At 44.8% G+C, this 23,930-nt stretch overlaps 1 protein-coding gene across 1 annotated transcript in view; it reads right to left on the reverse strand.

Annotated features, from left to right (window-relative positions):
* Nucleotides 1–23,930, reverse strand: part of LOC106604040 (cell adhesion molecule 2) — a 654,407-nt gene that overhangs the window by 101,958 nt on the left and 528,519 nt on the right. The window contains exons 5-7 of the mRNA XM_082974832.1: nt 17,706–17,867; nt 17,017–17,107; nt 6,531–6,709 (exon numbers count right to left, since the gene is read on the reverse strand). Coding sequence (XP_082830958.1) covers nt 6,531–6,709; nt 17,017–17,107; nt 17,706–17,867 — 432 coding nt within the window. The remainder of the gene's footprint in view (nt 1–6,530; nt 6,710–17,016; nt 17,108–17,705; nt 17,868–23,930) is intronic.

The following is a 23,930-nucleotide window of genomic DNA, read 5'->3' on the forward strand; positions in this document are numbered from 1 at the left end:
GACTTCATGAATGGTCAAGGTGGGAGGGTACGGGTAGGACGGGGCATTCGCCAGGGCTGTCCTCTATCAGGGCAGCTATACACTCTATTGAGATTTAATGGCCTGCTACGCAGGAATCTGCAGGGAGTGTGTGAGCCAGGCATAGGGTTGGGGACGAGCAAGGCATAGGGTTGGGGACAGCATACGCTGACGTCTCAGTGTTGTTTAGGGATGGGCTCCGGGTCCAAGAGAATAGTTTACGGGTGGCTGGAGGGAACCAGCATGTGCTCTGTGCTCTGTTGAGGGTGGCTGGAGGGAACCAGCATGTGCTCTGTGCTCTGTTGAGGGTGGCTGGAGGGAACCAGCATGTGCTCTGTGCTGTTGAGGGTGGCTGGAGGGAACCAGCATGTGCTCTGTGCTCTGTGCTGTTGAAGGTGGCTGGAGGGAACCAGCATGTGCTCTGTGCTCTGTGCTGTTGAGGGTGGCTGGAGGGAACCAGCATGTGCGCTGTGCTCTGTTGAGGGTGGCTGGAGGGAACCAGCATGTGCTCTGTGCGCTGTGCTGTTGAGGGTGGCTGGAGGGAGCCAGCATGTGCTCTGTGCTCGGTTGAGGGTGGCTGGAGGGAACCAGCATGTGCTCTGTGCTGTTGAGGGTGGCTGGAGGGAACCAGCATGTGCTCTGTGCTCTGTGCTGTTGAGGGTGGCTGGAGGGAACCAGCATGTGCTCTGTGCTCTGTTGAGGGTGGCTGGAGGGAACCAGCATGTGCTCTGTGCTCTGTTGAGGGTGGCTGGAGGGAACCCGCATGTGCTCTGTGCTCTGTTGAGGGTGGCTGTCACACATTGGTGGTGGATTAGGTGAGGATTCCCCTTACTATGTAAAGTGCATTTTGCTACCGATCCGCAAAATATGTGTACTTGGACAATAAAAATTGTATTGTTGTGGATTTTGGGGTGGCACCCAATTCCTTATGGGTGTGAGTGGATTCTCGTTAATTCCTGCCAAGGCAGCAGCTACTCTTCCTGGGGTTTATTATGGATCCCCATTAGTTCCTGCCAAGGCAGCAGCTACTCTTCCTGGGGATCCCCATTAGTTCCTGCCAAGGCAGCAGCTACTCTTCCTGGGGTTTATTATGGATCCCCATTAGTTCCTGCCAAGGCAGCAGCTACTCTTCCTGGGGCCCAGCAACATTAGGTCGGGGAGTGGGGGGGGGGGGTAGATGTTGTGTTTTTAGTGTAATGAGGACATCTCGTAGCCTAGGTGACATTTAAGAAACACCTTGAATCAAGCAAGCTAAGGGAGGTGGAGAGGAGGAGAGGAGGGGAGGAGGAGAGGAAAAATCTAAAAGTTACACTGGCCTGACATTTCACTGGAATAGAGGAGGTAGGAGGGATTGAGAGGAGGATGAGGAGGAAGAGGAGGAAGAGGAGGGAGGTGGAGCTTCATCTCCTCCACCAGACGGAGAGAGAGAGAATGTAGAAGGAGTAAAAAGAGAGGGAACAGACTGTTTTTGGAATAAATGTTGTGATTCTTCTACAGATCTTTCCATTAGAACATTCTGCTCATTCTGTCAGTCTGGTCAGTCTGTATCAGACACAAGGAGAAGCATTTCATTTCATTCTTTCATTCCTTCTTCGAATGCCATGTCGTCCATCTTTAGAGACAGTGTGTGTGTGTGTGTGTGTGTGCGTTATGCCGTGTCGTCCATCTCTCTGCTGGGCTAACTGGCTAACTTGGGTTTTCACGCTAACTGAGGCTTTCGTGCTAACTGGCTAACCTTCTAACTGGCTAACTTGGGTTTTCATGCTAACTGAGGCTTTCGTGCTAACTGGCTAACTGGCATTGGATCAGAGACAGTATCTCACCAGAGAAAGCATCCGAGCAAGCGAAACAGCGCCCCTCTGTCTCTCTATGTGTAAAGCCATCTATCTGATGGATCTGGTCCAAAATAGAACAACATTGTTGCTGCCTGTAGCATTGAAGGCAAGGGAAGCCAGCGAGCATTTGGCCTCATCTTGAAAAAAAAGAAAAGTATAATTTTTTTTTGCCAATCAGCGTTGGGCTAAACTGAGCAACCTCAACTGTGAATAGCCCTGTTGCACCCCCCCAAAAAAAAAGTGTCAAGGGAAGCCAGCTTGGATTTTGGCGTCACCCTTATCAAATCTCATTGAGAGCATATGTCATTGACGAATTGTTGCATCACGTTTTGTTGTTGTCCTCCGGTGGCTAGCTAGCTAGCTTAAGTTGGCCCTTTCCTAAACTAGCCATGAATGGATATAGGGATTTGGACTTGTGGTTTTACTTACTTCTCTGTACTGGCCAATGATTAAAACAACGTTTCTGATCCAACCATAAATTCAAACATTGTGGTGCCCCTGACCTGAGAGGATGGAAGTTCAATATGTAGCTAGATGTAGAAGGCTAATGATAACTTGCTAACGTTGCCCATGAATGTATGTTAAATATGTAGAAGGCTAATGTTAACTAGCTAACGTTGCCCATGAATGTATGTTAAATATGTAGAAGGCTAGTGTTAGCTAGCTGGCCTGGTGTATCGTTTCCCATGAAGGGAAGACAGGCTAGCGAGCAGGTATTTTAGCCAGGTAGCCTAGGACAACAAAAACTAAAAGTGTGTGCTGTATGACAGAGTCATAGACCGTTTAGGCAACATGAAAAGTGAGGAGGATGGATTGGCGTTTCTCTACAAGTTAGGGTGAGTCAACATATTTTTCTACTTGTTAAGGCACTGCATCGCAGTGAGGTACTACTACTACTACTACTACGTCACTACACCGCTAATGGAAATGTATCACTATGCTCATTAGTGGGAGAGATGTCTTAGGGAAAAGAGAAGGAAACAGTAGCATAATAGTGAAGACATCAAAACTATGAAATAACACATATGGAATCATGTAGTAAACAAAAAAGTGTTAAACAAATCAAAATACATTTGATATTATTTTTTGAAATGTTTTTAAAATGTATTTAACCTTTATTTAAAGGAAGCAAGTCAGTTAAAAAAAATTCCTGAGTGGTTTCCTTCCTCTCAGGCAATACACCATCCAAAGTGTAATTAATAACTTCACTATGCTCAAAAGTACATTCAATGTCTGGATATTTTTATTTTCAAATACCTTAAAAATCCTATTACTTCAATTTCTCAAACATATGACTATTTTACAGCTATTTAAAGACAAGACTCTCGTTAATCTAACCACACTGTCCGATTTCAAAAAGGCTTTACAACGAAAGCAAAACATTAGATTATGTCAGCAGAGTACCAAGCCAGAAATAATCAGACACCCATTTTTCAAGCTAGCATATAATGTCACAAAAACCCAGAAGACAGCTAAATGCAGCACTAACCTTTGATGATCTTCATCAGATGACAACCCTAGGACATTATGTTATACAATACATGCATGTTTTGTTCAATCAAGTTCATATTTATATCAAAAACCAGCTTTTTACATTAGCATGTGACGTTCAGAACTAGCATAGCCCCCGCAAACTTCCGGCGAATTCACTAACAATTTACTAAATTACTCACGATAAACGTTCACAAAAAGCATAACAATTATTTTAAGAATTATAGATACAGAACTCCTCTATGCACTCGATATGTCCGATTTTAAAATAGCTTTTTGGTGAAAGCACATTTTGCAATATTCTAAGTACATAGCCCAGCCATCACGGGCTAGCTATTTAGACACCCGGCAAGTTTAGCACTGACCAATATCAGATTTACTATTACAAAAGTTTGATTACCTTTTGTTGTCTTCGTCAGAATGCACTCCCAGGACTGCTACTTCAATAACAAATGTTGGTTTGGTCCAAAATAATCCATCGTTATATCCGAATAGCGGCGTTTTGTTCGTGCGTTCCAGAAACTATCCGAAATGGTAAATCAGGGTCGTGCGCATGGCGCAATTCGTGACCAAAAAAAATCTAAATATTCCATTACCGTACTTCGAAGCATGTCAACCGCTGTTTAAAATCCATTTTTATGCCATTTTTCTCGTAAAAAAGCGATAATATTCCGACCGGGAATATCCTTTTAGGTAAACAGACAAAGGAAAAGAAAGCTTTCGGTCGACGCGGGCACGAGCCTGAGTCTCACAGTACTGTAACCAGCCACTACCCAAACGCGCTACTTTGTTTCAGCCAGAGCCTGCAAAGCCACGATTCAGTATTTTGCCGCCTTCTGAGAGCCTATGGCAGCCGTAGGAAGTGTCACGGTACAGCTAAGATCCTCACTCTTCAATAAACAGAGACAAGAAGAACGACACCTTGTCAGACAGGCCACTTCCTGCATGAAATCTTCTCAGGTTTTTGCCTGCCATATGAGTTCTGTTATACTCACAGACACCATTCAAACAGTTTTAGAAACTTTAGGGTGTTTTCTATCCAAAGCCAATAATTATATGCATATTCTAGTTACTGGGCAGGAGTGGTAACCAGATTAAAATCGGATACGTTTTTTATCCAGCCGTGTCAATACTGCCCCCTAGCCCTAACAGGTTAAGGATCGGTTAAATAAGGGTCGGTTAATTAAGGATCGGTGTCCCACTAGTGGGACAACTTCCGGTGAAAATGCAATTCAAATAAATAATCATAAGTATTATGGATTTTAAACATTTATGTACACATAAGTCTCTTATATCGGCTAAAAGATTAAATTCTTGTTAATCTAACTGCACTGTCCGATTTACAGTAGCGATTACAGCGAAAACATGCCATGCGATTGTTTGAGGACGGCGCCCCACATCAAAATATTTTTCCACCGGCACATTGCACCGGCACATGTAACTATTAAATATTCACTTACTTTTTGAAAATCGTCCTCTGATTTGTCATCCAAAGGGTCCCAGCTATAACATGTAGTGTTGTTTTGTTAGATAAATTCCTTCTTCATATCCCAAAAAGTCTGTTAAGTGTTAAGTTGGCGCCATCGATTTGAGTAATCCACTCGTTCAACTTCAAGAGAAAGGAATCTGAAAATCTACCCCTAAACTTTATTTCAACAAGTCAAAATACGTTTCTCCTCAGATACCCTAAAATGTAATCAAACTATAATATTTATTTCGGAAAGAAGTATGTTCAATAGGAAATCGATTTTAGCAGGAGCGTCGTGTCTTCATGGAGCGCGCAAACACGAATTCCCAAGACTGTGTCCTTGTACTTAAACTGTTATTTCTTATTCGTTTTTGAAGTTACAAGCCTAAAACCTTTAACATAGACAGCTGACACCTTGTGGAAGCCATAGGAATTGCATCCAGGGAGTTAATTTTGAATATGACCTTTCTCTTCCATTTCTAAGAGGATGGTCTCTCAAAACAAAAAACAATTATGGTTGGTTTTTCTTTGGATTTTCACCTACCATATCTATTGTGTTATATTCTCCTACATTATTTTAACATTTCTACAAACTTCAAACTGTTTTCTTTCCAATGGTACAATTATATTCATATCCTGGCTTCAGGGCCTGAGTTACAGGCAGTTTACTTTGGGCACGTCATTCAGGCAGGAAGTGGAGAAAAAAAAGGGGCCTAGCCCTAAGAAGTTTTAAACACATTTTGACTGAACATATATAGGCTTGCCATAACAAAGGAGTTGAATACTTATTGACTTATTAATTTGTAAACATATCTAAAAACATAATTTAACTTTGACATTATCGGGTATTGTATGTAGGTCAGTGAAAAAAAAATCTAAATGTACTCAATGTAAAATTCAGGCTGTAACACAACAAAAGATGGAAAAAGTCAAGGGGTTTGCAAACTTTTTGAAGGCTCACTGCCATTGTTTTGGTAAACAACTAAGGTATGTGGTTGGAGAATTGTGAACATCTCAAATTTATCAACAGATATATGGGCGTAAGTTGTCATTATCGATTTAAATGTATCTAATTTGAGAGGAAAGATGGACAATTCTGAAAAGGACTCTAATATTACAATAAGACGTGTAAAAATAATTTTTTTCGAAGAGAATATGAGTGTTGTAGACCTCTTTACCCTCTTCTTGGTGTTCTCCACTCTCTTGGTCTAATCTCTTATTTATCTGATGGCTGTAAGATGTTCTGATATCTGGTAGCATCATATTCATCTGATGGCTGTAAGATGTTCTGATATCTGGTAGCATCATATTCATCTGATGGCTGTAAGATGTTCTGATATCTGGTAGCATCATATTCATCTGATGGCTGGAAGATGTTCTGATATCTGGTAGCATCATATTCATCTGATGGCTGTAAGATGTTCTGATATCTGGTAGCATCATATTCATCTGATGGCTGGAAGATGTTCTGATATCTGGTAGCATCATATTCATCTGATGGCTGGAAGAGGTTCTGATATATATGTTAGTCTCTTATTTATCTGATGGCTGGAAGATGTTCTGATATACAGTATCTATTATTGAACTGGAAGAAGCTGTTCATGAACTATTTATCCAAACCAGACCTAGCTTCTTCTCTTCTCCGTCCCTGGCCCTTGTCTCATACACCCTCAACAAGGTCCTTCGTTTTCTTTGTTCACATAATTAGGCTCTCTTACCGTAGACGTAGAGTATGTATTCCGCACTGCTGGTGCCTAGGTGGTTGGAGGCCACACAGCGGTAGGTGCCATTGTCCGTCTTGTTAAGGGCGGAAAAGGTGAGCTCTCTTCCCTGTACGATCATTCTGTCGAGGTCTGGTAGCTCTCCTCCATCCTTAGTCCACAACACCGGGTCTGGCCTTGGGGTGAGAGTGGAGGGGGGGGGGGGGGGGTTAGAGAAGGGGAGAGAGGTGGGTTGGGGGTGAGGGGAAATAAAGAGAAGTAAGAAGAGAGGGGAGAGTGAGGGGGAGGGAGATAGCGAGGGGAGGGGGAAGAGAAGGGAGAGTGAGGGGGAGGGAGATGGGGAGGGGGAAGAGAAGGGAGAGGGAGGGAGGGAGGGAGGGGGAGGGAGATGGGGAGGGGGAAGAGAAGGGAGAGGGAGGGGGAGGGGAGGGGGAAGAGAGAGGAAAGGGAGGGGGAAGAGAGGGGAGGGGGAGGGAGGTGGACGGAGATAGGGAGGGGAAGGGAGATAGGGAGGGGAGAGGGAGGGAGATGAGGAGGGGGAGGGAGATGAGGAAGGGGAGGGAGATAGGGAGGGGAGAGGCAGGAAGGGGGGGTAGAGTGGGTGAGAGAAAGACAGAAGCGAGAAACACCTTAGACACCGTGAAATGTTCACATTTGCCAGATGATTTTTGCTAATTAGTCTTCCAAAATGTTGACGTGAAAGTCCTTAACGTATTAGGTTAAGGTTCAATAACTAGTAATGGATTTGTTTGCACCAAACCACCCGGAAGTTTACTTGACAGAATTGTGAGCCATCCCTTCACCTCATTTTGTTATAACATCTTTAGTCTGACAGACGTTTACACCCAGAATGCATTGCATAATGTCAACAACATGGCGCCACACATAGCCGGCAAAAAGCTTAGCATTAGCTCATCATAATCAGTACAACCTTCAAAATCATGTGTCCTTTACAATTTATGACACCAGTACTTGAAAATATGAGAATAAAATAGGAAATACAGTTGAAGTCAGAAGTTTACATACATCTAAGCCAAATACATTTAAACTCAGTTTTTCACAATTCCTGACATTTAATCAGAGTAAAAAGTCCCTGTCTTAGGTCAGTTAGGATCACCACTTTATTTTAAGAATGTGAAATGTCAGAATAATAGCAGAGAGAATTATTTATTTCAGATTTTATTTCTTTCATCACATTCCCAGTGGGTCAGAAGTTTACATACACTCAATTAGTATTTGGCAGCATTGCCTTTAAATTGTTTAACTTGGGTCAAATGTTTCAGGTAGCCTTCCACAAGCTTCCCACAAAATGTTGGGTGAATTTTGGCCCATTCCTCCTGACAGAGCTGGTGTAACTGAGTCAGGTTTGTAGGCCTCCTTGCTTGCACATGCTTTTTCAGTTCTGCCCACACATTTTTTCTATGGGATTGAGGTCAGGGCGTTGAGATGGCCACTCCAAAACCTTGACTTTGTTGTCCTTAAGCCATTTTGCCACAACTTTGGAACTATGCTTGGGGTTATTGTCCATTTGGAAGACCCATTTGCGACCAAGCTTTAACTTCCTGACTGATGTCTTGAGATGTTGCTTCAATATATCCACATAATTCTATATCCACATAATTCTCCATGATGCCATCTATTTTGTGAAGTGCACCAGTCCCTCCTGCAGCAAAGCACCCTCACGACATGATGCTGCCACCCCCGTGCTTCACGGTTGGGATGGTGTTCTTCGGCTTGCCAGCCTCCCCCTTTTTCCTCCAAACATAACGATGGTCATTATGGCCAAACAGTTCTATTTATGTTTCATCAGACCAGAGGACATTTTTTCAAAAAGTACGATATTTGTCCCCATGTGCAGTTGCAAACCGTAGTCTGGCTTTTTTATGGCGGTTTTGGAGCAGTGGCTTCTTCCTTGCTGAGCGGCCTTTCAGGTTATGTCGATATAGGACTTGTTTTACTGTGGATATAGATACTTTTGTACCTGTTTCCTCCAGCATCTTCACAAGGTCCTTTGCTGTTGTTCTGGGATTGATTTGCACTTTTCGCACCAAAGTACGTTCATCTCTAGGAGACAGAACACGTCTCCTTCCTGAGCGGTATGACGGCTGCGTGGTCCCATGGTGTTTATACTTGCATACCATTGTTTGTACAGATGAACGTGGTACCTTCAGGCATTTGGAAATTGCTCCCAAGGATGAACCAGACTTGTGGAGGTCTACAGTTTGTTTTCTGAGGTCTTGGTTGATTTCTTTTGATTTTCCCATGATGTCAAGCAAAGAGACACTGAATTTTAAGGTAGGCCTTGAAATATACTGCTCAAAAAAATAAAGGGAACACTTAAACAACACATCCTAGATCTGAATGAAGGAAATAATCTTATTAAATACTTTTTTATTTACATAGTTGAATGTGCTGACAACAAAATCACACAAAAATAATCAATGGAAATCCAATTTATCAACCTGTGGAGGTCTGGATTTGGAGTCACACTCAAAATGAAAGTGGAAAACCACACTACAGGCTGATCCAACTTTGATGTAATGTCATTAAAACAAGTCAAAATGAGGCTCAATAGTGTGTGTGGCCTCCACGTGCCTGTATGACCTCCCTACAACGCGTGGGCATGCTCCTGATGAGGTGGCGGATGGTCTCCTGAGGGATCTCCTCCCAGACCTGGACTAAAGCATCTGCCAACTCCTGGACAGTCTGTGGTGCAACGTGGCGTTGGTGGATGGAGCGAGACATGATGTCCCAGATGTGCTCAATTGGATTCAGGTCTGGGGAACGGGCGGGCCAGTCCATAGCATCAATGCCTTCCTCTTGCAGGAACTGCTGACACACTCCAGCCACATGAGGTCTAGCATTGTCTTGCATTAGGAGGAACCCAGGGCCAACCGCACCAGCATATGGTCTCACAAGGGGTCTGAGGATCTCATCTCGGTACCTAATGGCAGTCAGGCTACCTCTGGCGAGCACATGGAGGGCTGTGCGGCCCCCCCAAAAAATGCCACCCCACACCATGACTGACCCACCGCCAAACCGGTCATGCTGGAGGATGTTGCAGGCAGCAGAACGTTCTCCACGGCGTCTCCAGACTCTGTCACGTCTGTCAGGTGCTCAGTGTGAACCTGCTTTCATCTGTGAAGAGCACAGGGCGCCAGTGGCGAATTTGCCAATCTTGGTGTTCTCTGGCAAATGCCAAACGTCCTGCACGGTGTTGGGCTGTAAGCACAACCCCCACCTGTGGACGTCGGGCCCTCATACCACCCTCATGGAGTCTGTTTCAGACCGTTTGAGCAGACACATGCACATTTGTGGCCTGCTGGAGGTCATTTTGCAGGGCTCTGGCAGTGCTTCTCCTGCTCCTCCTTGCACAAAGGCGGAGGTAGTGGTCCTGCTGTTGGGTTGTTGCCCTCCTACGGCCTCCTCCACGTCTCCTGATGTACTGGCCTGTCTCCTGGTAGCGCCTCCATGCTCTGGACACTACGCTGACAGACACAGCAAACCTTCTTGCCACAGCTCATATTGATGTGCCATCCTGGATGAGCTGCACTACCTGAGCCACTTGTGTGGGTTGTAGACTCCGTCTCATGCTACCACTAGAGTGAAAGCACCGCCAGCATTCAAAAGTGACCAAAACATCAGCCAGGAAGCATAGGAACTGAGAAGTGGTCTGTGGTCCCCACCTGCAGAACCACTCCTTTATTGGGGGTGTCTTGCTAATTGCCTATAATTTCCACCTGTTGTCTATTCCATTTGCACAACAGCATGTGAAATGTATTGTCAATCAGTGTTGCTTTCTAAGTGGACAGTTTGATTTCACAGAAGTGTGATTGACTTGGAGTTACATTGTGTACATCCATTTTGAGCAGTGTACATCCACAGGTACAACTCCAATTGACTCGAATGATGTCAATTAGCCTATAAGAAGCTTAAGAAGCTTAATTAGCCTATAAGAAGCTTCTAAAGCCATGACATAATTTTCTGGAATTTTCCAAGCTGTTTAAATGCACAGTCAACTTAGTGTATGTAAACTTCTGGCCCACTGGAATTGTGATACAGTGAATTATAAGTGAAATAATCGGTCTGTAAACAATTGTTGTAAAAATTACTTGTCTTGCACAAAGTAGATGTCCTAACCGAATTGCCAAAACTATAGTTTGTTAACAAGAAATTTGTGGAGTGATTGAAAAACAAGTTTTAATGACTCCAATCTAAGTGTATGTGTAACGGCTGTCTTCTGTAGAAATGGACCAAGGCGCAGCAGGTATGTGAATACTCATCTTTAATTAAAATAAAGAAGTAAAGCATCCACTTAACAATGCAAACAAAGTGACAACAGCAACAGTTCTGCAGGCTAGAAACGCAGTGCAAAAAACAACCACCCACAACCCCAAAGAAAAACACACACACCTATATAGGACTTCCAATCAAAGGCAACTATACACACCTGCCTTCAATTGGAAGTCCCAATCATCCACCCAACATTTAACCAACACAAACATGCCACGTCCTGACCCAACTACACCCTCTACTGGTCAGGACGTGACAGTACCCCCCCCCCTAAAAAAAGGAAAACACACACAAAAAAAAAAAAAATCCCCAACAAAAAGGAACACCTAAACAATAAGGGAGGGAAGGGAGGATGGCTGCCGTCACCGACGGCACTGTGCTACACCCTCCCTCCCCAACCCCCCTATCCTGGAGGTGGCTCAGGTGCAGGACGTGGACCTCGCTCCACCTTCGGCGTCGCCCACTCTGTTGGCGCCGATCGCTGCGCCGGGCAGACGGGCCACTCGGGCTGACCCTGGCAGACGGACCACTCGGGCTGGGCCGGAAGGCATGCGGGCCACTCGGGCTGGGCCGGAAGGCATGCGGGCCACTCGGGCTGGGCCGGAAGGCATGCGGGCCACTCGGGCTGGGCCGGAAGGCATGCGGGCCACTCGGGCTGGGCCGGAGGGCAGGAGGACCACTCGGGCTGGACCGGAGGGCAGGAGGACCACTCGGGCTGATCCTGACAGGCCGGGCACCCTGGCAGATCAGGGCAGGCGGGCACCTCTGGCAGAACAGGGCAGTCCGGCCACTCTGGCAGAACAGGGCAGTCCGGCCACTCTGGCAGAACAGGGCAGTCCGGCCACTCTGGCAGAACAGGGCAGTCCGGCCACTCTGGCAGAACAGGGCAGTCCGGCCACTCTGGCAGAACAGGGCAGTCCGGCCACTCTGGCAGAACAGGGCAGTCCGGCCACTCTGGCAGAACAGGGCAGTCCGGCCACTCCGGCAGTTCAGGGCAGTCCGGCCACTCCGGCAGTTCAACGCAGTCCGGCCACTCCGGCAGTTCAACGCAGTCCGGCCACTCCGGCAGTTCAGCGCAGTCCGGCCACTCCGGCAGTTCAGCGCAGTCCGGCCACTCCGGCAGTTCAGCGCAGTCCGGCCACTCCGGCAGTTCAGCGCAGTCCGGCCACTCCGGCAGTTCAGCGCAGTCCGGCCACTCCGGCAGTTCAGCGCAGTCTGGCCACTCCGGCGACTGTTGACTGGCGGGCAGCTCCGACGACTGTTGACTGGCGGGCAGCTCCGACGACTGTTTACTGGCGGGCAGCTCCGACGACTGTTGACTGGCGGGCAGCTCCGACGACTGTTGACTGGCGGGCAGCTCCGACGACTGTTGACTGGCGGGCAGCTCCGACGACTGTTGACTGGTGGGCAGCTCCGACGACTGTTGACTGGCGGGCAGCTCCGACGACTGTTGACTGGCGGGCAGCTCCGACGACTGTTGACTGGCGGGCAGCTCTGATGACTGTTGACTGGCGGGCAGCTCTGGTGACTGTTGACTGGCGGGCAGCTCTGGTGACTGTTGACTGGCGGGCAGCTCTGATGACGACTGTTGACTCCTGATGCGTGGGGCAGGTATTGGACGTACCAGCCTGGAGACACGCACCTCTATGCTAGTGTGTCTAGCGGGAAACACCGGACCGAAAGGGCGCACTGGCGGTCTTGAGTGCAGGGTTGGCATCACCCCTTCCGGCTCGATGCTCCCCTTGCCCTGGCACCTGCGGGGCGCTGGTACTGGGCGAAGTGGGCTGTGCGTCCGTATAGGCGAGATGGTGCACACCTCAGCGTAACATGACGCCCTCCACCTCGTACGCACCTCCCTGTAGTCACGGGTAGCTGGCTTACGGCTCTTCCCTCGCCTGGCCAAACTACCCATGTGCCCCCCCCCAAAAAAATCTTGGGGCTGCCTCTCGGGTTCCCTTAGCTCCCTTAACTTGTCCGCCCAGAATTTTCTTTCGTCCTGCCAGGTCCATTCCTCCATTTTCTTCTCCTGTGGCTTCCTCCTCTTCTGCTGCTTGGTCCTTTGGTGGGTGGTTCTGTCATAAATATAGTTGTACTCATCCTTAAAAATGTCGTACTGGAGAGAAGAGGACCAAGGCGCAGCAGGTATGTGAATACTCATCTTTAATTAAAATAAAGAAGTAAAGCATCCACTTAACAATGCAAACAAAGTGACAACAGCTACAGTTCTGCAGGCTAGAAACGCAGTGCAAAAACAACCACCCACAACCCCAAAGAAAAACACACACACCTATATAGGACTTCCAATCAAAGGCAACTATACACACCTGCCTTCAATTGGAAGTCCCAATCATCCACCCAACATTTAACCAACACAAACATGCCACGTCCTGACCCAACTACACCCTCTACTGGTCAGGACGTGACAGTACCCCCCCCCCTCAAGGTGCAGACCCCGGGATGCACCTAAAAAAAGGAAAACACACACAAAAAAAAAAAAATCCCCAACAAAAAGGAACACCTAAACAATAAGGGAGGGAAGGGAGGATGGCTGCCGTCACCGACGGCACTGTGCTACACCCTCCCTCCCCAACCCACCTATCCTGGAGGTGGCTCAGGTGCAGGACGTGGACCTCGCTCCACCTTCGGCGTCGCCCACTCTGTTGGCGCCGATCGCTGCGCCGGGCAGACGGGCCACTCGGGCTGACCCTGGCAGACGGACCACTCGGGCTGGGCCGGAAGGCATGCGGGCCACTCGGGCTGGGCCGGAAGGCATGCGGGCCACTCGGGCTGGGCCGGAAGGCATGCGGGCCACTCGGGCTGGGCCGGAAGGCATGCGGGCCACTCGGGCTGGGCCGGAAGGCATGCGGGCCACTCGGGCTGGGCCGGAGGGCAGGAGGACCACTCGGGCTGGACCGGAGGGCAGGAGGACCACTCGGGCTGATCCTGACAGGCCGGGCACCCTGGCAGATCAGGGCAGGCGGGCACCTCTGGCAGAACAGGGCAGTCCGGCCACTCTGGCAGAACAGGGCAGTCCGGCCACTCTGGCAGAACAGGGCAGTCCGGCCACTCTGGCAGAACAGGGCAGTCCGGCCACTCTGGCAGAACAGGGCAGTCCGGCCACTCTGGCAGAACAGGGCAGTCCGGCCACTCTGGCTGAACAGGGCAGTCCGGCCACTCTGGCAGTTCAGGGCAGTCCGGCCACTCTGGCAGTTCAGGGCAGTCCGGCCACTCTGGCAGTTCAGGGCAGTCCGGCCACTCTGGCAGTTCAGGGCAGTCCGGCCACTCTGGCAGTTCAGGGCAGTCCGGCCACTCTGGCAGTTCAGGGCAGTCCGGCCACTCTGGCAGTTCAGGGCAGTCCGGCCACTCCGGCAGTTCAGGGCAGTCCGGCCACTCCGGCAGTTCAGGGCAGTCCGGCCACTCCGGCAGTTCAGGGCAGTCCGGCCACTCCGGCAGTTCAGGGCAGTCCGGCCACTCCGGCAGTTCAGGGCAGTCCGGCCTCTCCGGCAGTTCAACGCAGTCCGGCCACTCCGGCAGTTCAACGCAGTCCGGCCACTCCGGCAGTTCAGCGCAGTCCGGCCACTCCGGCAGTTCAGCGCAGTCCGGCCACTCCGGCAGTTCAGCGCAGTCTGGCCACTCCGGCAGTTCAGCGCAGTCTGGCCACTCCGGCAGTTCAACGCAGTCCGGCCACTCCGGCAGTTCAGCGCAGTCTGGCCACTCCGGCAGTTCAGCGCAGTCCGGCCACTCCGGCAGTTCAGCGCAGTCCGGCCACTCCGGCAGTTCAGCGCAGTCCGGCCACTCCGGCAGTTCAGCGCAGTCTGGCCACTCCGGCGACTGTTGACTGGCGGGCAGCTCCGACGACTGCTGACTGGCGGGCAGCTCCGACGACTGTTGACTGGCGGGCAGCTCCGACGACTGTTGACTGGCGGGCAGCTCCGACGACTGTTGACTGGCGGGCAGCTCCGACGACTGTTGACTGGCGGGCAGCTCCGACGACTGTTGACTGGCGGGCAGCTAAGATGACTGTTGACTGGCGGGCAGCTCTGGTGACTGTTGACTGGCGGGCAGCTCTGGTGACTGTTGACTGGCGGGCAGCTCTGATGACGACTGTTGACTCCTGATGCGTGGGGCAGGTATTGGACGTACCAGCCTGGAGACACGCACCTCTATGCTAGTGTGTCTAGCGGGAAACACCGGACCGAAAGGGCGCACTGGCGGTCTTGAGTGCAGGGTTGGCATCACCCCTTCCGGCTCGATGCTCCCCTTGCCCTGGCACCTGCGGGGCGCTGGTACTGGGCGAAGTGGGCTGTGCGTCCGTATAGGCGAGATGGTGCGCACCTCAGCGTAACATGACGCCCTCCACCTCGTACGCACCTCCCTGTAGTCACGGGTAGCCGGCTTACGGCTCTTCCCTCGCCTGGCCAAACTACCCATGTGCCCCCCCCAAAAAAAATCTTGGGGCTGCCTCTCGGGTTCCCTTAGCTCCCTTAACTTGTCCGCCCAGAATTTTCTTTCGTCCTGCCAGGTCCATTCCTCCATTTTCTTCTCCTGTGGCTTCCTCCTCTTCTGCTGCTTGGTCCTTTGGTGGGTGGTTCTGTCATAAATATAGTTGTACTCATCCTTAAAAATGTCGTACTGGAGAGAAGAGGACCAAGGCGCAGCAGGTATGTGAATACTCATCTTTAATTAAAATAAAGAAGTAAAGCATCCACTTAACAATGCAAACAAAGTGACAACAGCTACAGTTCTGCAGGCTAGAAACGCAGTGCAAAAAACAACCACCCACAACCCCAAAGAAAAACACACACACCTATATAGGACTTCCAATCAAAGGCAACTATACACACCTGCCTTCAATTGGAAGTCCCAATCATCCACCCAACATTTAACCAACACAAACATGCCACGTCCTGACCCAACTACACCCTCTACTGGTCAGGACGTGACAGTATGTAAACTTCCGACTTCAACTTTACATATACTGAATATATGAGATATACAAACAAAACACCACTATATAAACACCAGGACACTTCCTAGACCTTCTGGAAGGTTCTCCAGAGGACCTCTGGAGCTCTGTCAGAGTGACCATCGGGTTCTTGGTCACCTCCCTGACCAAGGCCCTTCTCCCCCGATTGCTCAGTTTAGCCGGGAAGAGTCTTGTTGGTTCCAAACTTCTTCAATTTAATAATGATGGAGGCCACTGTGCTCTTGGGGACATTCAATGCTGCAGACATTTTTTGGTACCTTTCCCTAATACGTGGATGTTGATTTAAGTCAGCCCCCCGCACCTCTCTGATTCAGAGGGGTTGGGTTAAATGCGGAAGACACATTTCAGTTGAATACATTGTTGGACAACTGACTAGGTATCCCTCTTTCAGTTTCCCTTTCCTTTCCCAGATCTGTGCCTCGACACAATCCTGTTTCGAAACTTTACGGAAAGCTCCTTCGACCACATGGCTTGGTTTTTGCTCTGACATGCACTATCAACTGTGGGACCTTATATAGACAGGTGTGTGCCTTTCCAAATCATGTCCAATCAATTGAATTTACCACAGGTGGACTCCAATCAAGTTGTTGAAAAATCTGAAGGATGATCAATGGAAACAGGATGGACCTGAGCTCAATTTCAAGTCTCATAGTAAAGGGTCTAAAAACGTATGTAAATAAGGTATTTCTGTATTTTTGTATTTTTTTTAGTATTTTTTTTTTTTACACCTTTAAAAAAAACTGTTTTTGCTTCGTCTTTATGGGGAATTGTGTTAAGATTGATGAGGAAAAAATACATTTAATTGATTTTAGAATAAACCTGGAAAAAGTCAGGGGATCTGAAAATATTACAAATGCACTGTGTATATTATTACCATTCAAAAGTTTGAAGTCAAGAGTTTTTCTTTGATTTTTTATTACTTTCTACATTGTAGAAAAACAGTGAAGACACCAAAACTATGAAATATTGAATCATGTAGTGACCAAAAAAAAGTGTTAATCAAATCCAAATATATTTCTTATATTTGAGATTCTTCAAAGTAGCCACCTGTTGCCTTGATGACAGCTTTGCAAACTCTTGGCATTTCTCTCAACCAGTTTCATAAGGTAGTTATAATATATATTTATAGGAGGTATACAAACAAAACTTAATGGATTAATGGCTTTTTATTAGCAAGGATGGTTGCATCAAGGACTGACTTACGACGGGTTTCCCTTGGATACACACTCCAGCCTCAGGTACTGACCCTCCTGGGGGAACGCCAATGACCTTGTGATCAACACACGGGGAGCATCTGGAGAAATACAGATAGAAAATATTTACATTTTTGGGGGGGGAAAAAGAAATTTTTTAGTAATTAATTTAAGAAATTAATTTTTTTTTTAGAAAGAAATGTGTGATTGCATGTGTGTATGTCTGACAGTGTGTATCTGTTTTGAGACAGAGAGCTGTACTATAGTGCCAGTAGTCCCAGTGAAACCTCCAGTACCTCAGTAACAGAGCTGTACTATAGTCCCAGTAGTCCCAGTGAAACCTCCAGTACCTCACTAGCAGATCTGTATTACAGTCCCAGTGGAACCTCCAGTACCTCAGTAGCAGAGCTGTACTATAGTCCCAGTAGTCCCAGTAGTCCCAGTGAAACCTCCAGTACCTCAGTAACTTCTTGTGGCATCAGTCACTCGGTGTGTGTGTGTGTGTGTGTGTGTGTGTGTGTGTGTGTGTGTGTGTGTGTGTGTGTGTGTGTGTGTGTGTGTGTGTGTGTGTGTGTCTCGGTGTGTGTGTGTTGAGTCACTCGGTGTGTGTGTGTTGAGTCACTCGGTGTGTGTGTGTGTGTGTGTGTGTGTGTGTGTTGAGTCACTCGGTGTGTGTGTGTGTGTATGTGTTATACTCACAGTGCACCTCCAGTACTTCAGTAGCCTGCTGCGGTGTCTGTAACAGGGCTGCGTGGTCTACTTTACAGGTGTACGCTGCCCCGTCATCGTCCCTGTCAACGAGCAGCTGTAGAGAACTGGTCACCGTGAAGGTCTTCCCACTGGCATTCACCTCCTTGGCACCTGAAACACACAGCATTGGTGGCGTAAAAACATTAGTCACAGGTAAGATTTTGAATCCTGGCTTTCTTGCTCAGGAAAGCAACACCTTATTAATAACCAATTTGACCAAGAGGACGAACCGTCTTGGGAAGAGGGTGATACTGATTTCATTTTCGCAGGCAGAGCTACCTCGTCACGATAGTGTGAGTCCGTTCCCTCGCTTCAAATGCAACACAATCATAATACAGTAAAAACGTTGTAGTACTATCTCAAAGTAGACATTCACTGAGGGATTCAACTTCGACGCTTCTCACAAACAGAAAGTCTATTTGGCGAGATACACTCAGACACAGAAACACACCTGACCTCCCAGGTAAAACACTGACAACATTCAGATCAGACTCATCTTCACCAACAAACAAACAATACACCACGGGGAGGGGGGGGGGGGGGGGTGTGTGTGTGTGTGTGTGTGTGTGTGTGTGTGTGTGTGTGTGTGTGTGTGTGTGTGTGTGTGTGTGCGTGTGCGTGTGCGTGTGCGTGTGCGTGTGCGGTGCGTGTGTGCGTGTGTGCGTGTGCGCGGTGCGCGTGCGCGTGCGCGGTGTGTGTGTGCATGTGTTGTAAACAGGCTTTTGAAGGTTACCCTCACAGTTCTAGTAATATAAACTCTATAGTTCTAATAATATAAACTCTATAGTTCTAATAATATAAACTCTATAGTTCTAATAATATAAACTCTATAGTTCTAATAATATAAACTCTATAGTTCTAATAATATAAACTCTATAGTTCTAATAATATAAACTCTATAGTTCTAGTAATATAAACTCTATAGTTCTAATAATATAAACTCTATAGTTCTAGTAATATAAACTCTATAGTTCTAATAATATAAACTCTATAGTTCTAGTAATATAAACTCTATAGTTCTAATAATATAAACTCTATAGTTCTAATAATATAAACTCTATAGTTCTAATAATATAAACTCTATAGTTCTAATAATATAAACTCTATAGTTCTAATAATATAAACTCTATAGTTCTAGTAATATAAACTCTATAGTTCTAGTAATATAAACTCTATAGTTCTAGTAATATAAACGCTATAGTTCTAGTAATATAAACTCTATAGTTCTAATAATATAAACTCTATAGTTCTAGTAATATAAACTCTATAGTTCTAATAATATAAACTCTATAGTTCTAATAATATAAACTCTATAGTTCTAATAATATAAACTCTATAGTTCTAGTAATATAAACTCTATAGTTCTAATAATATAAACTCTATAGTTCTAGTAATATAAACTCTATAGTTCTAATAATATAAACTCTATAGTTCTAATAATATAAACTCTATAGTTCTAATAATATAAACTCTATAGTTCTAATAATATAAACTCTATAGTTCTAATAATATAAACTCTATAGTTCTAATAATATAAACTCTATAGTTCTAATAATATAAACTCTATAGTTCTAATAATATAAACTCTATAGTTCTAGTAATATAAACTCTATAGTTCTAGTAATATAAACTCTATAGTTCTAATAATATAAACTCTATAGTTCTAGTAATATAAACTCTATAGTTCTAATAATATAAACTCTATAGTTCTAATAATATAAACTCTATAGTTCTAATAATATAAACTCTATAGTTCTAATAATATAAACTCTATAGTTCTAGTAATATAAACTCTATAGTTCTAGTAATATAAACTCTATAGTTCTAGTAATATAAACTCTATAGTTCTAGTAATATAAACTCTATAGTTCTAGTAATATAAACTCTATAGTTCTAATAATATAAACTCTATAGTTCTAATAATATAAACTCTATAGTTCTAGTAATATAAACTCTATAGTTCTAATAATATAAACTCTATAGTTCTAGTAATATAAACTCTATAGTTCTAGTAATATAAACTCTATAGTTCTAGTAATATAAACTCTATAGTTCTAATAATATAAACTCTATAGTTCTAGTAATATAAACTCTATAGTTCTAGTAATATAAACTCTATAGTTCTAGTAATATAAACTCTATAGTTCTAGTAATATAAACTCTATAGTTCTAATAATATAAACTCTATAGTTCTAATAATATAAACTCTATAGTTCTAGTAATATAAACTCTATAGTTCTAGTAATGTAAACTCTATAGTTCTATCACGAGGACATTCAATATGGCTGCTATCCTACTCCGAATGAAGAAGTAATGGGAGGAAAACAGCTAGCCACATTATGTACCGCTCCCTTACAAAAATGAATCCACTGAGGCAAACTTCACCCCCCAAGTTTGTGGCAAAATTGCTTCAAACTAAATAGTGTGCCACAAAAGGTTGCCAGAAGTTAGCAAATGTTTGCCGCTAGTGGTGCATCTGTGGCAAACCTTGGTCAACAATAATATGTATTGCCACCAATGGCAAGCAGTTCCCAAGAGGGTTTTTTCTGGCAGACAATTCTCTCAAGATTCGATTTGAATCAGTGGAAAGCCTGTGTCAACAAGTTCCAAGACCAGTAACCGTTGATGACCAATCAGGGCGATTAGAAACTTCTGTGGGAAAATGAAAACCAAGCTATCCAGCTAGCTACCAAAGTTGTCCGTCGAGTTTCTAACTTATTAAACTTCCTAATACACTTTAACATTTTATTAGCTAAATGATGACTCGGTAACAATGTTATATTTTATGGGGTGGAGTGAAATATATTTTGTTAATAGCAGTTTAAATCTGTTGGCGCCACTGATTGGCTAGCGCTTAGCTAGATAATGTTAGCTAAAATATTTTTTGCACAATTAATGTGATAGGTAGCTAGCTAAATAAAGATCTGCCTAAATACATACTTTTATATGAATAAGTTGCTGTCTTAATACCAATATACCTCACTCATAACACCTTTTTTGAGTGATAAATGAATGTATCGTCTTCAAGATTGATTGGGTAAGCAAACGCCTGTATTCTCAAAACGTAACAGAAATACAGATTGAGGCCTTCAATCAAACTGAGAACAGAGGAATGTGTGCACCAGACAGGTCAAGTCTTCTTACATGAATGGCTTTGAGATTAAACAACAACAATAATGTATGTAAAGAAACAGCAAGTTTGAGTTGTCGGTGCTGGGTTAACAAGGTTGGGTTATGGCAGTGCCGATTTTACCGTTTAAATCTTGGTGGAGCAAACTCATAAAAAATGTTTAGACGCATGCCAGAAAAGTCACTACAGAACAGAACACTAAACAATAAATGATTAATATTTTACCCAGCCAGTGGGTTAATTCTATCTCCACCAGAACATGAGTGTAAATGTCAAGTCTTCTAGTGCAACTTAGTGGAAAACAGTAAACGTTATCTCGACAAACGAAGGGCGTTTTGGCAGACTGAAAACGGTGAGTAACAAACATTTCGAATTATTCATTTGATGGTCATTCAGGTTAAATATGTTCCGTCTTATTTACAATGTAGCGTAATTCAATTGTTTCCAGCAGCACAGTTACAGTCACCAATGCTCTGGTTAACACGAAAACTGCTCAAAAAAACTGGTCAAATACTTATTTCCCTCATTAAAATGCAAATCAATTTATAACATTTTTGACATGCGTTTTTCTGGATTTTTTTGGTTGTTATTCTGTCTCTCACTGTTCAAATAAACCTACCATTAAAATTACAGACTGATCATTTCTTTTCAGTGGGCAAACATACAAAATCAGCAGGGGATCAAATACTTTTTTTCCCCTCACTGTACCTGTACTATTAGTTCATGGATTTCCCTTGTTAGTCTTGTTTCTTTAGCCAGAAACTGCTTTTTTATTATTGATGAATATTGAATTGAATGATCTCTGAAGGTACATTTAAAGGTATCCCAAACAATAAGGGGATTTGCTGAACCTATATTGTACTGGAAAAGTTCAGTTATAAAATATTTTGTCTTAGTTAAAAAATAAGTTGTCCTCCAGTTGATTAAATTTACAATATCCCCGTCCACGTGGAAAATCAATAAGAGTTATGTGAAGGACAATTAGATGATGATCCGATCGCATTCTGTCTCCTATTAAAACTGTTTTAACCTTTGATGTAAGAGAGAAAGAGACAAGAAAGTAGTCAAGACGACCAGCTTGATTAAGTCTCCTCCATGTATATCTCACTAGGTCGGGGTTTTTTAGTTTCTAAATATCCACTATTTCTAATGTGTCCATAATATTTGTGATTTCCTTAAGGGCACGGTGATGATAGTTTGTTGAGAGATTTCCTTTACGGTCCATTGAGGTACTGTGTTATTGTCTCCCACCATAATGATTTGATCATTTGTTGCCTGTAAGTTTAATAAAGTTGTATAAATATTTTAGAAGAAGTATGGATCATCCTGATTTGGACCATATAGATTAATAATGAGCAAAATCTGTTTTTCTTCCACGTTCAAATTTAAAAGGATCCACCTTCCTTGCGAATTATTCCTGACTATTTGCACATTCAGATCGAAATGTTTGTTAATTGTTAATGTTACCATCGAACCTTTTGAGTTCCTTTGTACATGACAGAAAATTATTTCACCACCCCATTCCTTTTTCCACGCAACTTCATCTAAGGAGGTAAAGTGAGTTTCCTGTAAACAGTATATGTCATATTCCTTTTCTTTTAGCCACGTAAAGACTAATCTTTTTTTTTGCAAATAATCTGCTAAACCGTTACAATTATAACTGCCAATACTTATTTCACCCCTTACCATAACTAGATATTATTGACCATAATTAGTGCTTTATGACGGTCAAAATTAGAGATTTCAAATGTCTGATGTTTAGAATTCTAGAAACAGGTTCTAGCAGTGTGTTTTAATTCCCTTTCCTGTTTGCCTGTGAGCCAATGCCACAGATGGTAGAACATGCTGTCAAGATATTATGTGTGTAGTAAATCTGAGTAGGTTGATGTGTGTAGTATTGGATGTGATTTAGTGACAGTGTCTATGTGTGTAGTAGATCTCAGTAGGTTGATGTGTGTAATATTGGATGTGATTTAGTGACAGTGTGTGTAACCGATGTGAAATGGCTAGTTAGTTAGCGGTGGTGCGCGCTAATAGCGTTTCAATCAGTGACGTCACTCGCTCTGAGACCTGAAGTAGGGTTTCCCCTTGCGTTGCAAGAGCCGTGGCTTTTGTGGCGAGATGGGTAACGATGCTTCGTGGGGTGTCAGTTGTTGATGTGTGCAGAGGGTCCCTGGTTCGAGCCCAGGTTGGGGCGAAGAGAGGAACAGAACCTACACTGTTACATATGTACTATGTCTGGATAAGAGGAAGACTATAATATGTGATGTCCAAATAAATAATAACCCAGCCAATTTGCATGGTTGAGTGTCTATGTGTGTAACATGAAGTGAGTATAGCCTTAATATTCATGATGATAATTGTAATCCATATCGTATCACCATCATAGTCGAATCATAATTACCTTTAACATAATTTTAATAGAAAAAAAAACACATCCTAGCATTTCCGCTTTAAAGTATTTTTTTACTTAAGTACTTTCCACCACTGCTGAGAGTTGGATCTGACTTTGTACAAACCTAACTTTTTGATTGAATGCTCCACTCTCTCTCTCTCTCTCTTTCTCCCTCTTTCTCATTTTTCTCCCCTATTTCCTTCAGCCTATCGTCTCTACCCCCCTCCTGTCTGTCCAGGCGTTGCTAACGCAGCAGAGCTGCCAATCACCTAGTCTCCGGGGGGGGGGGGGGGGGGCCTTGAGCCTTCAACAGGAAGTGAATAAAGCATGCAGAACAGCTGATTTAGAAAAGCAGAGGAGCGAGAACGAAAGAAAAGAGAGTTGCAGAGCTATCGGCGTCTTATCCCCATTGGGTAGTATGGATGAGAAGACATGGGGAAGGGAAGGAGGGAGGAAAATAAACACTTTATTCAGGATACGCAAACAAATAAACACACTTAGTCAGTCGGTATGTGTGTGTGCCGTTCACACAAATGCTTCCTGAAGCTTGTTACCAGCGACAGAGGGATGAGGAGAGGGGAAAGAAAAGAGAGGGATGCCAAATGAAAACAAAACAATTAAACTGGAACAACTTCTGTTGTTCTGATGA

This window comes from Salmo salar, chromosome 04 (genome assembly GCF_965601325.2).
Source record: "Salmo salar chromosome 04, fSalSal1, whole genome shotgun sequence".
NCBI classification, from domain to species: Eukaryota; Metazoa; Chordata; class Actinopteri; order Salmoniformes; family Salmonidae; genus Salmo; species Salmo salar.